The sequence below is a fragment of the Myotis myotis genome, unplaced genomic scaffold, assembly GCF_014108235.1.
Source record: "Myotis myotis isolate mMyoMyo1 unplaced genomic scaffold, mMyoMyo1.p scaffold_m19_p_17, whole genome shotgun sequence".
NCBI classification, from domain to species: domain Eukaryota; kingdom Metazoa; phylum Chordata; class Mammalia; order Chiroptera; family Vespertilionidae; genus Myotis; species Myotis myotis.
In genome coordinates this window covers 11075272-11089998 of record NW_023416321.1, presented here as the reverse complement: position 1 = coordinate 11089998, position 14727 = coordinate 11075272, and the positions used below count along the sequence as shown (strand labels likewise).

At 44.4% G+C, this 14727-nt stretch overlaps 1 protein-coding gene across 5 annotated transcripts in view; it reads right to left on the bottom strand.

Annotated features, from left to right (window-relative positions):
* The window catches only part of KAT7 (lysine acetyltransferase 7), a 33558-nt gene extending 26581 nt beyond the window's left edge, over nt 1-6977 (bottom strand). For 3 of the 5 annotated variants that reach the window (XM_036339618.1, XM_036339619.1, XM_036339622.1), the window contains exons 1-3: nt 6668-6977; nt 3938-4192; nt 1302-1478 (exon numbers count right to left, since the gene is read on the bottom strand). In XM_036339618.1, coding sequence (XP_036195511.1) covers nt 1302-1478; nt 3938-4192; nt 6668-6962 — 727 coding nt within the window. In that variant the 5' untranslated portion in view covers nt 6963-6977. The remainder of the gene's footprint in view (nt 1-1301; nt 1479-3937; nt 4193-6667) is intronic. The other 2 variants (XM_036339620.1, XM_036339621.1) reach the window with 1 other exon arrangement.
* Nucleotides 6978-14727: the final 7750 nt, after the last annotated feature.

Genomic DNA, 14727 nt, shown 5'->3' with positions numbered 1-14727 from the left:
GCGAGGGGCCACCTAGTCTTCCCAGAGCTTCCCAATTTGTAAAAGAAACTAGTAGCCCAGGTTTTCAGATACAATTTCTGTATTTTCAAATACTGGCAACACATTTTTTTAAAATGTAAATACTGTGCAAGCAAACCAACCAACCATGTTGGCAGGCTAGAAACTCACCAGTCTAAAACCTCTGCTCAAAGGTCTCTGATTTGGGCTGGTGAATCACAATCTCGATAGCTTACCATTCCCATTACTAAACGGCACCTCTTCTCAAAAACTCAGAGATAACTGGACTGATAAGCATGGCTGTAAGAAAACCTGGTCCATAAACATGGATGGACCTAGAGGGTATTCTGCTAAGTGAAATAAGTCAGAGAAAAAGAAATACCGTATGATTTCACTTATATGTGGATTCTAAAGAACAAAATAAATGAACAAGCAAAACAGAAACAGACTCATAGATACAGAGAACAAACTGAAGGTTACCAGATGGGAGGGGGTTGGGGGACTGGATGAAAAGAGTAATGGGATTAAAAAGTACAAATTGGTAGTTGCAAAATAGTTATGGGGATGTAGAATACAACATAGGGAATATAGCCAATGACAATTTAATAACTATGTATAGCCCTAACCGGTTTGGCTCAGCGGATGGAGGGTCGGCCTGTGGACTCAAGGGTCCCAGGTTCGGTTCCGGTCAAGGGCATGTACCTTGGTTGCGGGCACATCCCCAGTGGGGAGTGTGCAGGAGGCAGCTGATTGATGTTTCTCTCTCGTCGATATTTCTGACTCTATCCCTCTCCCTTCCTCTCTGTAAAAATCAATAAAATGTATTTTTTTAAAAATAAATAACTATGAAAAAAATAAATAAATAAATAAATAAATAAATAACTATGTATGCTAACAGGTAGGTAGCAGAATTATCAGGAGGATCACTTTGCAAATTATATAATTGTCTAACTACTACACTGTACACCTGAAACTAACAAATTAATACTGAATGTCAACTATAATTAAAATTAAAAACTTATTTAAAAAAGAAAAGAAAATCTGGTCCAAGCCTTCTTCACCTCTGAGTAAGAGGTACCCAGACCCTTTTGCCTATTGCAGGTCCAATTTCTTAGATCCGGCTACTCTGGACCGCAAGAATATTCTAGTACCGAACTGTCCTCAGCAAGATATAAGAAAGGAATCAGGCAAACAGCATGGGCGTGGCTGAGATAGTGTCAGTATTAGGCATCTGTCTGCAGTGGCTCCAAGCCTCCCTTACGAAGAAACTGACCCACCCTCTCTGGAATGGCATACCCGCTCACCTCTATCGGAAAAGTCAACCACTTGCTCAGTTTCTGAGCCAGACGAACGAGTCTGCCGCAGTGGGTATTTTTTCGGAGTCACTGGGGCAGGCTGCTGCTGACTGCGGGTCACTCTCCTGGTAGAATAAACAGGCTCCTCGGCGCCAAAAGACGGCAGATTTCGAACAGGGCTGGAATCTGAAAAGATAATATAACATTTAAAGAAAAAACAAGGAAGTCTATTTCCCATCCACATGATTCATCCTCTTCACATTTCACAAAGTCCAACAAATCTTTAAAATATCTATTTTATTAAATAAAACATAAGCAAAAGAGCCTCAATCAGGCATAGAAATGAAATATTGTGTAGAATTAATAGTTTAAGTTCTGGAATCACGGCTAAACGTGATTCAATTCCACTCTTCCATACCAACTAGCTGTTAATCTCTCCAAGCCCGTTTCCTTATCTTTAAAAAGGAAAATACTAGCAGCACACTCTTCATGTTTGTCGTGAGGAGTAAGTTCAATAACTTATGTAAAGGACTTAACGTGATACTTGGTACACAGATCTAGTGCTTTATATATAATAGCTGCATCCTCTCTTTCTTTCCTTACTCTAACCCACCATAACAGGTATTCTATTACTAACGGTATAACAATATACAAATATTTCCTTTCCTTGGGGGTCTCTTTTTCTCTTCCTAATTACCCTTTCTGAAACCCTGAAGAGAAATAATAGACTCATAAAGGGTAATGCGATAATACAGCTTTTAAAATTATTTTGGATGGCAAAACCTATTCTAAAGCACCCAACAGTCTTTCTACATTTCCAAACTGATGACACTTAAAAAAGGAATAAAAGAAATTCAAACCTGAAATTAAAGCATATTTTAAACAAGGAGAAAATTGAAATTCTCAAACTTGTGTGTCAATTAGCACACAATTGGGTTATCAGTTTGCACACGGCCAGGGGGCTACGTTTACAATGTAGTCTACATTTTGCTTTAGAGAGGGCCGCCTTCCATGGGCTACATTGTGAATGGTGTCCCCAGAGCTCTGTGGTCATGAAGTGTAACAACCAGAAAGAGACCCAGGGCTCATGTGTTTCTTAGCTGTTTTGAATACTTAAACTTTTACGTGTCCAGGGCATGGCCAATTAATGCTTTCTAAGAACATTATGCTCTTTGCTTTAAATATACTGTTCCTTCTGCCTATGATGACACTTTCTCATCTTTCAAATTGTAAATTCCTACTAAATCCTTTAAACTGTCTATCTGGGAGTCCTGCCATCATCTGGCTGCTCCATTTCTTGGGTCCCCTAGTAATCCATGCAAACTTCTCTGAGTTCTTACCACAATGCATTACAATGATCACTTTACATATCTTTATCTTGCACTAAACTGAGCAGTCCTTGAGGGCAGAAACTGATTCTTCCATCATGGCATTCCATTCATGATATAGTACCTGAATTATAGTAGCCATTTATCAATATTCCCATTGTGCTAGAAATAAAACTTAAAAATTGAGAAATCAAGAGACAACAGCTATAATTCAGCTGAAATTTTAAATTAAAAAATCAAGTTAGGAACAGGTAAGAGACTATTCCCACTTTCTTGCTTGAAAAACTTATGTTTTTCTCTCATGCTCACACAGCAGTAACCAAATCAGCACTATTTCAGTGCTCAAAGTATATTACATTTCCCCCCTTAATATATTATCACTTACTGATCATGAGCTTTCTGTGTTAACTGCAACCTTCTTTCCTCCCCAGAGAATCCCAGAGCAGAGCCAAGAGGGGTCAGGGGTACCTTCCAAATCTAAGAAGCTCAGGCGGCTAATTGCACTGGAGAAACTTTTAACACAGAGATTCTCTATACCAAAACGCAATTTTGGGTATTTACAAAATCAGTTGAGTCAACTGATATTGAGTCAACTATTAATTGTGTATCTAACTATATTATGGAATTAAACATGGATTTAGAAGTATTGAGTCCCTACCAACTGTCAAGAGACTACTTTAAGTCCCTAAGTCTAACCAGTGGTTCTCAATCTTCCTAATGCCGAAACCCTTTAATACAGTTCCTCATGCTGTGATGACCCCCAACCATAAAATTACTTTCGTTGCTACTTCATAACTGTAATTTTGCTACTGTTATGAATCGTCATGTAAATATCTGATATGCAGGATGTATTTTCATTGTTCGCGACCCACAGGTTGAGAACCACTGGAAACCATTCTAACAGAAACTGACAGGATGACATTCCCATTTTACTGATAGGAAAACTGTAATCTAAAAAAGTTAAATGACTCAAGACATTCATGAGCTACACATCCATTATACCAGACATAGTTCGTTTGGATCTAAAAGTGAGACAGCACCCCCAACAGAATCGAACCATTTGGGGAGGTTTTTTTTTGGTTAAATTTTCTTTTTATTGTTGACATTATTACAGATGTCTTCCATTTCCCCCCCTTTTCGCACCTCCACCCAGGCCTCCCACAGAACCATATTTAAAGACCTGATACTTCTGTTGTCATTTGCTCTGTATTCACCAGACTCTGTCATCTACATCAGCCACAGGGCAGTTTGCACATTAACACATGTGATGACCGTCAGCAGGTTGTGAGGCGAGGCAGGGAGAAGGAAGCCTTTTACCTTGGGAACTCTGGCTCAGCCGGGCTGAGGAGCGGGTGACTCGGGCAGATCTCCGAGATGTGCCATCGCTCTCTGAACTGTCTGTGTGCTCGAGATCTGTAGAAAAATCGGAATCTTCGGTTCCATCTGAACTACTGCCTGCATTCCTCTGTAACACCATAGATCCAGACATTAGCACAGAAGCATTTACTCTGTGGGTTTGTATTAACACTGGAAATAAAACGAACCGTGATGCTGAAAACGCGAAGTTCAAACCTAAGAAAGAATTCAACAGTCAACCTCCCTTTATTTAAAACATTTAAATGAACAGCCTACAAATAATGCATCCTCATTAAATAAATGAAGAGAATTAATTTTTCCTGTATTAGGATTAATTCTAAAACAAGTCCATGTGGAGGTCAGCATCATAAACTGGAAATAAAAGTATGCAACTCAAAATGATCTGGCTGACATAATAGCCATGCTTTATATATAAGTCCAAGGCAGTGAGGAAAATGTTAGTGCTTGCCTCCACTTAACTTTAGGGAGTTTTTGTTCAAAGTCTCCATGAATAGCTAATACATTTTTTAAAGCCATACACTAATTCAAAATATCATGGTCAACTCTGATCCTAAGAGAATTTAAGCAGAGAAAGAGTAAAATTCTTCTTTCTTATATTATCTACCTTTGAAGTTTCTCCACATGAATAACAAAAGGGCTTAAAAAGGGGGGCAGCTTGCACAAGAAGACTTATAGGCATTCAGAAACAGAGGTTTTATTGTCTTTTCAATTAATAATTATTTGTCAATTATTAGCCTCCAAAGGCATAATTAGCCATTAGGATAACTTTCATCAGTTGGGCATTAACACTATACATCTTTTACTAACCCAGAAAGGGAATAGCATTTGCAAAAAAAAAAATATACAAAGCTTCACACTGCAAGTCCCCTAGTCTTTATTCAAAACCCGTAGGGCCACTTGTGTTTAGAATTCATAATTTTTTAGATAAACACTTTATCATATGTAAATAATCACACTAAAGAAGGCATGCAAAAACTGCAAGTAACCTCAGGACCGTTTAGGACAGGTTTTGCCACCAAATAAGTAACAAAGAACAAACTGACATGTTTAAGAGCTCTTTGTATTTGGGGAGACTGGACCTATTCCAAGGCACCAATACTATTCCTGCATTCGGTGAGCTTTAACATAAACATCTACCAATGTAGGTCATTTTAGGAGGCCTTAGAAAAATGCAAATAATTTATTTGAAAATTTCTGTGAAGAGAAAAATTTCTGCAGAAATGAGCAAGATACCACCCAGCTTTCCAACTAGTTCAAGGGCAATCTGCTCAGAAATGAGCAGAAGCCCCAGAATCACAGTAAATCAATAGGATGGGAAGGGAGGGGGAGACCAAAGGTCATCTAGTCCAGTTACCCATGTAGTCCAGTTATCAGTTATTGAATCACTGATCATCTCTGACCATCCCTTCCTGACTTGACCTCTTCTCTCTGGCTTTCCCTGATCCACTCCCATCCTACTCCGGAGCAGCATTACTTGCTCCCACACTTGCCTTCCATAACTTTGTCTATATACTTCTAAGTAGAGAATTTACTAGATCCTTCTACAGGTATTTATATGCCTGTTTCCCTGCCCGCCCCCCATCAGATTTTTTAAAGCCAGTGATTATGTTTAATTTTTGACTCCCCAGCAACCAGCACATAGCGACTAGTCAATAAAAATTTGTTGAATTATGCCCTGCGATGTGGCTCAGTGGGTCAAGGCTGGATTCCAGGTGGGGTTTGGGGCTAAATCCCCAGTAAGGTTTAGGGCTGGATCCCCAGCAGGAGGCAGCCGATCAGTGATTCATTACTGATGTTTCTCTCCCTTCCTCTCTGAAATCAATAAAAATACATTTTTAAAAAACTGTTGAATTAGATTTGTTCTGTAATGCTGGCACAGCCATCGCCTAATTGAGTATCTTGGGGCACTCCTTTAGGCCTCTCTCTGTTCAGCTGTAAAAAGAAGGGATGGGGGTGATCTCCTAAGTCCCATGTACTTTTAGGAAGTTTCTGATTTTACGAAATGCATTTTCTAGGCGCTGTCCAACTAAGCTAATACGGAAAAATTACGGCTGGGATGCAATGTCACAGTGGGATCCCTTGGGAGTGGGCGCTGGTTCTCTATCACCCAGAGTCTCTGCTTTGTTGTGCCCCCCGCCGGGAAAGGAAGGATGCTCCAAAACCCCGCCTCTCCATTTACAGCATCACCAGGCCCAGAGGGCGGGGATTCGTGCCACCCAATCGTAGTCCCGCTAAGCCGCACCCCCACGGGACAGACTGCCAACCTCAGCCAATCAAGAGAGGAGGGATCGTTCTCTACAGCCAATCCGAGAGCTGCGGGGCCAGGCTCAGACACCTCCCCCGCACGCGGGGAGGTAACCGTTGGGCCCAAATGGGCGGTGTCACCAGCCAATCAATATGCTTCTAGACGTTTCAGCGACCAATTAACGAGAAGAACGCCTCCGAGCCAGGCAAGCAGAGGGCGGGAATAGTTGCTAGCACAGGCCAAGGCCAGCGTCGGGCCCACATTTTTCTGTAGGATCTGGACGGAAGAGAGGGTTGCGGAGCTAGATTCGGGGGGTCGGGAAGTTGGAACCCAGAGGCTGTCTGTGGAGCGTGACCAACTGCGTCACGCTGCTCAATCGACTTGTCCTTAGACACCCGCCATCCCTCCGGTCCCGTTCCTCTCACCTTCCTTCGCGGCATTGCCGGCGGCTGCGGCCCGACGGTTCCGACTCGGGCAGCGGCGGCAGCTGCGAGAGGAACGGTAGCTCCGGCGGGCTCCGTGGCGGCCTCTGTGGCAGTCCCAATCCTGCGGACGATCCCAAGTGCCTCCTGCTTCACAGCGTCTACAGCCTTCTGCGCAGGCGCCGCGGGCTGGAGCGCTTTTTCCTTCACTTCCGGCTGAGGCTCGCGTCGTCTGACGTGATGGGCCCGATGGGGTCCTGGGAGTTGCGCTGTGTCCGGTGAGGCTCGTGAGCGCCATGTTGGAACTGGGCGCCCAGTGCAAACCGGGGCCAGCCACTTTTACTCGGGGGAATGGCACCCTTTGTGTGCGCGTGGGTAGCCATTCTTGTTTGGGGCAGAAGCCTGCCCGTGGAAGGGAATGGTTCTCATCTTTACCTTGGGCAAAATGTCCCTTCCCGGTAGCTCTCATTTCTGAAGTCGGGGAAGGAAACCCCCAGAATTCAGCAGGTTGTTGGTATTTAACCCCTTCTTTGCCTAACGGGCTAAAGGACGTTTCCGTGTAGCCTATAAACTCAAAGCTGAGAGGGGATAGTTTGCACACACACACAAAAATAATTAAGAGCCATCCCGTGTCTCAAAGTGGCGGGGATGAAGGCTCCGAAAAAGAAACGAAAGGGCAGCGCCCACCACCAGGAAGCTCCTTGTCAGGCGAAGGAGACGTTGTCCTTGCCTTTAGCGAACAGCAAGTAAGTTAAGTCGTTCAGGTCGCGGGAGGAGGCAGAACCCTTTCCTTCTTCAGAAGCCGTAGCTCCGCAGAATTCCCAGTTTAGCTTTGTGGTGAGCACCCCCCCCCCCCCGGCCCCCCGTCCCCCCATTCTGTATGTGTTCAAGAGGCCTGGGCGGGCGGGGGCGGGGCTGCCGCACCAGAACCGGAGAAGCCGTGAACCCCACTGTAACCCAAGTGACCCCTGGAAATCAGAAGCTGGAGCCAGGAGTTGGGGGAGGGAAGAAGAAGAAGAAGAAGGAATCTTTTTAGTGAAGCTGGAGCTAAAAAGAAAAAAAAGATGTTTAAATAATAGGGCCTGCTTTAAATAGTAGGAAGACGTCGATGAAGGATACAGGCTGGAAGAAGAGCCATAGAGGAGGCTGGGAGGGGAGCGCAGGCGCCCAGGACCGCAGCTTGGCCGAGGGCGACCGGGCGGAGGCGTGGCACCAGCTCAGCCATTCATTCAGGAGCGGGGACCCCCGTTTCACCCGAGGCCCGCTAACGGGGAGCTTCCCCCAGGAGCAGAGCCACAGGGGGACCACCGCACTGATGAGCTGCACAGAGGTCTCTGAAGAGCGCCGGTTCCTGACCCTTAGCCCGCCCTCTCCTGGGGGATACCCGGGGCCGCATCAGCACGGGCAGCTTTAGTATTTGATATTTAGCGTTTAGTGTTTAGTGTAAAGACCTCTGAATAACCTACTTAGGTTGAACCGCACATAAAAACGTATATGGAAAGGGGCTCGAGTTTCTCCAAGGATAGCCCTAGCACGTCAGCATTTAATTTCACACGATTTCTGTTATTTTTTGCACTTACTGGCGTGTTTTGAGGTTACTCTTGGATGTCTGGCTCCCCCAACTAGTGGTCAGGAGCTCTTATGTTAAGAATATAGCTCAAAAAAAAAGGGGGGGGAGTTGCAATTAATCAGTGATGAATAAAAGTTTTAACCAACTCCCCCCCCCCCAAAAAAAAAGAACATAGCTCAATTCTTTCATACCATTCTTAGTAGTGCTCAGACCATGCTCCACCCACAGTAAAAGCTTTCGAGTCAAGCAGAATGTGTTGACTGTGTTATAGTCTCTGAATGTATAGCCCTCAAAGATGGTGAAGTTAATATTTTAGAATAAGATCTTATCCGGACTTCACCATTCATCATACAAATACCAGCATTACAAATGTTCAACATGAGTTCATCTCTTACATTGGATTTTTTCAAACACTGCAGCTGACACTAAAAGAGTTTCCAATTCCATTTAGACACGGTTCTTGTCCTTGGAAAGTGTAAACTCTGGCAGAAAGATGAAAAAACTAACGCCACTAGGATAGAAATAAAATCATAAGGAAAATGTGTACTTAAGATGAAGGTAGAATAGCGAGGTATATTTAGAATGAGCAAAGAGGGATCCCGAAAGCGTTTTTTCTTTCTTTTTTTGAACCAACATGTTTACTTTGAGTGTCATTTTCGTCATGACTGGGTTCGCCCTTGAAGCAGGAGCTGATGTTGGTTTCAAAGCCCTTGAACAGTTGCCCTCCTGCCCATCCTCATCTGCCAGACTTCACAAAGGTAGCTCTGCTGTTCTTCCTGCCTTGATACATCCAGTCTTCTTTACAATTTCCTTTCTTCAGAAAGCCTTTCCTGATTTAGTATTTCTGAGGTAGTAGGGCGTAGTGGTATGTTATTTTGCATTTACTGTGATACTTAGACTCTTCCTTAGACACTTTGATAGCTGTTTCCCTCTCTCCTTCCAAACAAACAATGGGAACACATAACCCCTATTTATTTTGTTCATCAGCTCTCATGGTGTCTAGTACAGGGCTTTGATGTCATGTCTGGATTTGAATTTTAGACTGGATTTGAATTTTCTGTCTGCATTGCTCTTGGGTAAGTTTCAAAATTTATCTGTGCCTCAGTTTTCTCACCTGTGAAGTAGACACTCATAGCCGCCTCACAGCATGGTTGTAGGATTAAAGGATTACCACAATGCATCACAATGGTTGTCGTTACTGACATTCGTAATTCTAGTCATCCTAGTCATGGCTGTAACATCGTCATGTTTGTGAATGCATCTTTACTTTACGTGGTCTCAGTGGTTGTTTGCTCCTGTCTCTTCACCCTCACTTCTGCTCAAGAGACAGAATGATTACCCAGGCACTGTATACCAGGCACTGAGTCACACCAACACGGAGAAAGCACTGTGTTCCCCAGGCCAGTGAGGTCATTGTTCCAAAATACTAGTAGGAAAATAGAAGGATGGGCCACGTTCAGAAGTGGTTCAGAGGAGGAATGGAGTGTTTTATCTCGAGCGTTTAGGAAGGAATTTATAGAACAGGTTAAATAGGAGTGGAATTTCATGGGACAAATAAGTTGGCCAGTGGACAAGGAGAATAAGGCTTTCCATGCGAACGGAACAGTATGTGTAAAAGTGTAGCGGTGTGGAGCAGCATTATGCACAGGGTGACTGACGGCACGGTGGAGGAAGGATGGTTGCCTAAATGAGAGCCAGGAATGGTTGGGCGAACCAGTTCATGCAGAGCCCTGAACACCCTGCTAAGGACCTGGACTGCAAGTAATGGGAGATACCCGAAGGACTCTAAGCAGGGAAGTCCCGAGATCAAATTTGCACTTTAAAGATCTCTGGAAGCTGTGAGGGGGACTGAGCCGAGTGGCAGGGAGACCCAAGGCAGGAAGACTGGTTATAACAATGCTGGAATCATCTCACCCAGAATTGAGGAAGAACTGTACAGGGCAGGGTAGTCTTTTGAGTATGTCCTTGTTCATTTTCTTTCTTATAACTGTATCTTACCGCATCAGCTACATTTGTGAATTCCCTAAAAGGTTCCTCAATTTTCTTTAAAATGTTTCCCTTGCCAGTAAAATGATAGGTACCAGATTTCAAATACAAAGTGTAGTTGTTCGTTGTTTGCTTCAAAGGCCCAAGAGCTCCTGGAGGTTGGGAGCCTGGCCTGGCTGGCCATACTGTCTCTAGCTTCTCCCTTACTGCCTGGCATCTAAAAGAGCTCAGGCAATGGGGTGGCCACTGCCAGGTGTTGGCTCAGTTAGGAAACTTAGCCATTCTCTCTCCTCTAAGCCTCTTTTGAACCAGTGATGTGCCTGGGAGGGGTTAGGAACAGCAGTTTCCTCTGTGCAGATACTAGGAACTGTCCTGTAAGGTGGGGAAGTGTGCCTTGACCCTTTTAGGACAATGTTAGTATAGTCAGGCCAATCTTATAACTTCTGAGGACAAGTGATTGGCCTTGTCTTTATCCCTCTGGGAGAATCTCAGAGGTTGCTAATGTGATCATAATTCATATTAACATTTTTTCACTTTTGAGCTGCCTTAAAAAGTGAGTCAGCACAATCACTAATGGTCCTTCCTTGTTTACTCCTGCTGGAGATGGCCTGGAACTTCTCTTACCTGGTTGGACACTTGTTCATTTGGTTTTTGTACCACCCTTACCCACCACCTACTCCCAGCAGGCTCAGGCACAGCTCCCCACCTCTGCAGCTGGGGTTATAAATAGCCACCAAAACTAAACAGTCAAATTACCACATTTTAAAAATTGCTAAAAAAAAAATAAAAAAAAAATCACTGTTCCTGATTCAATAGCAGTTCTCCTCCTCATGCCCTTCATCTCCCCCTCTTCCTCCACTCATCTACCTGCCTTCCCTGATCCAAGCTCCCTCGGGAAGTCAATCTGAGCACAAAGCTGTGCTATGATGAAGACATCTTTTTCCATATTTGACAGGGCCAAAGCCCTCCAGGGCTGTAGCTATAGTTACATGATGTTGTTATGGCAGCAGAGGCCTCAGGGCGACATATGTTCCTGGGTGGTAATTGGGTTTGCTTTAACAGACTGTTTCTCTCTGGGTCCTTCATTCCCAAATTCACTTATCAAGAAGACCAGGGAATTGCCATTATGGATGGGCCTTCATTTTTTAATTCCAACAAAACCAAATTTCTCTTTATTCCCCAGGATGGAATGTACCCAGTCATCATGGGTTGAGACTTTTTAGACTTCAGGCATTTTCATTTATTCATTCAACAAATATTTATTAAGCATCTGATAAGTGCTAGGCATTGGGCTGAGAGCCGAGTGCATACTGTGAATAGACAGACATGGTCCTTCCCCTCCTAAACTGACAGTTTTAGGACAAAGAATGTATAGGAGGGGCTGCAGGAATTTCACCTGCTCCAACCCCATCCACCTTTTCAAATATCCGAACCTGGTGTAATAACACTAAATAAAATTTTAAGATATTTTTCATTGATTTCAGAGAGTAAGGGAAAATTAGAGAAACATCAATGATGAGAGACTATCTTTGATCGGCTGCCTCCTGCACGCCCCCTACTGGGGATCAAGCCCGCAACCCGGGCATCTGCCCTTGACTGGAATCCCAGACCCTTCAGTCCACAGGCCAACACTCTATCCACTGAGCCAAATCAGCTAGGGCAACACTAAGTACATTTTTTGAGAAAATAAAAGACAGTCGTAATCTCACTGCTATCACAGCGCTATTTTTATCTTTTACATATTGCCTTACAGTTTTTCTCCACATGCATACATTTTATTACATGTGCATGTTTTTGTATAGATACATTCATTGTTTACATTAAATTTCATAGTTTTTACACATTCTCAGCATTTCTCATGTTTCTCCAAAAATCTTCATAATTGTCATTGTAATCACTGTGTGACATTACCTTATGGTACTGTGGCATAATGGATTCTCATTCCCCTGTGAGAGGTTATTGATGGTCTTTTATGTCAGATAATGCCGCAGTGAGTATTTGCATACATCTATAGTTCTTATATATTGCTTCCTTTCTTTCCCCAAAGATTTGCCCACATGTAAAGTGTCACCACCATTGTGTAAGTGTGTCGACTTTAAGACATTGTTCCCAGAACTGAGTGTTCCCACTTAATAAAAGCTTGCAATTTTAGTAAAAATGAAAACTGCACCTCAAATGTGCTTTTGATTTTGCTTCTAGTTAGGACATACTTCAATCTTCCATGTGTTTATTTACTAGTTTTGTTTCCTCTTCTGTGAAATCCTATTTCTACTGGGGTCCAATGACTTTTAAGTTTGAATGAGAGAGAGAGAGGGAGAGGGAGAGGGAGAGAATGATGCTTTGTAACATACAGTTACAGTCAGTGTTATTAAGAAGGCAGAACATTTGCCTCATGATTATTTCTGTAGTATTTTCTTCTCACTTTCACTCTGGCTTTCCAGTTACCTATAGTGGTAAACTCTTTGTCAAATATATAATCTGTTGAGAAATAGAATGAGATTGTGAACAAAATGTGTAGATGACATGGATGATACAGTGAGGAGGCAGGTTATGTCTGATCTCAGCAAGAGTTGAGGGCCCACTTTATTTTTTTATTTTTTAAATATATTTTTACTAGAGGCCCAGTGCACAAAATTTGTGTACTCGGGGTGGGGGGGGGTGGCATTCCCCAGCCTGGCCTGTGCCCTCTCACAGTGCAGGAGCCCCACAATCGTTCTCCCCAAAGAGGTAGGTCCTGCCCACCCATCCGGGGCTCCTCAATGGATTGCCCCAAAGAGGTAGGCCTGAGCTGCTGGGACCCACCTCGGCACTGTGCATGCAGCGTCAAGTCCCCGCCCACCCACATGCGCCCGCTGCACATGCAGCCTCCTGGTGATGGATTGTTACAGTGTGAGGGCATCACAGCGTGAGGGCGTGATGACCACATAGGCTTTTGTTAGTATAGATTTATTTTTGTTAATCCTCATTCAAGGATATTTTTTTCATTGATTTTTAGAGAGAGAGGAAGGGAGGGATGGGGTGAGAGAGAAAGAGAGAAAAACATAGATGTGAGAGAAACAAACCAATTGGTTGTCTCCTGCACGCACCCCAACCAGGGCACAGAAAAATCTGTAACCCTTCTGTGCTCAGTTGACACCCTAATGACTGAGCAACACTAGCTGGGCTATTTTTATTGATTTAAGAGAGAGAGGAAGGGAGAGAGAAACATTGATGTGAAAGAGAAACATCAATGTGAGAGAGAAACATTGATCTCTGTAAACTGGGTATGTGCCCTGACCAGGAATCAAACCGGCAATGGAACCCATGACACTTTGGTGCACAAGAGGGCATTCAGTCAGCTGAGCCACACCAGCCAGGGCAAGAGGCCACTTTTAAAGCTGTAGTCACTCGTGCACACTATAGAAAACGTGAATATGGTTCTGTAGACAGTTTTTTCCTGGGAGGAATTGAGTCCCAGAAAAAAACATTTCCCAGGCCAGCCAACTTTAGGAGGATGAAAAATGACCCTGTATGCTGCCATTTATAAACTGTGGGTCATTTTATTTTTTGGGAAATACTTTCCCAGAAATAGCAGCTAGGAACAGGTCCATCTGAGTCATATACAATGCTTACCCAGCCTCCCTTGTAACAACTGTACCCAGATGTGAATCAACTGGCCAAGGTGAGGGATGCAAGCTATAACTAAGAAAAACATTTCTCTATTTAAGGCAAACCAGCACATACATGGTCCAAATCCACAACCTTGGACTTCTTAGTCTTGCTCTAACCAAATGAGGTTACTAACCTCAACCCAATCTCAGGGTTAAGAATGATTTTCCTACTAGTCTGGAAATGACTGTGTTGTGCCCAGATTTCAAAGTTCCCAAGACCCCCCAGGGAGCCAGTCAGTCCGATGCAAAAGCAAAGAGTCATTTACTTCAAACCTAGGTTTGGCTCCCCTGCCACACTCACCGATGCAACGGTAAGCTCCAGTGGCCGAGAGAGAGAGACGCCTGTTGGGACCGGGGGTTTTAAAGGGGGGTGGAGTGAGGGCAGGAGAGGGGACTGTGGGCCCCGCTGATTGGCCAGGCGCAAGTCGGTCATAGTGATGGCGTGCACTTCCCTTGATTATTATTGGTTAGTCCAGAGAAATCCTGGGTGTGGCTAGTAGCGTCTTCTTCCCGTGAGGAAGCACATGGTACCGTCCCAAAATGGAGGACCCAAGGCAAGATGGAGGGCGCACGTGGCTCTGTCCCAAGATGGAGGACCCAAGGCAAGATGGAGGGCGCAGTCCTTGTCCGGCTCCTGCCGCTCGAACTTGCCACAAGGCAGGATGGCCCTCCCGCACAGCCCCCGCAGCTGGCCTGCGGGCAGACTGGGACTCCAGCGCGTCTGGGCGGCACAGGCCCAGCAAACGGGGTGCGGCCGGTGGAGCGGCCCAGCTCTGGAGGAGCAGCATCCGCTCCGAGCAGGCCCGGCCATGGGGCCGGTGCACTGCAGCATGGCGGCCTCCCCGAGCTAGGGCACG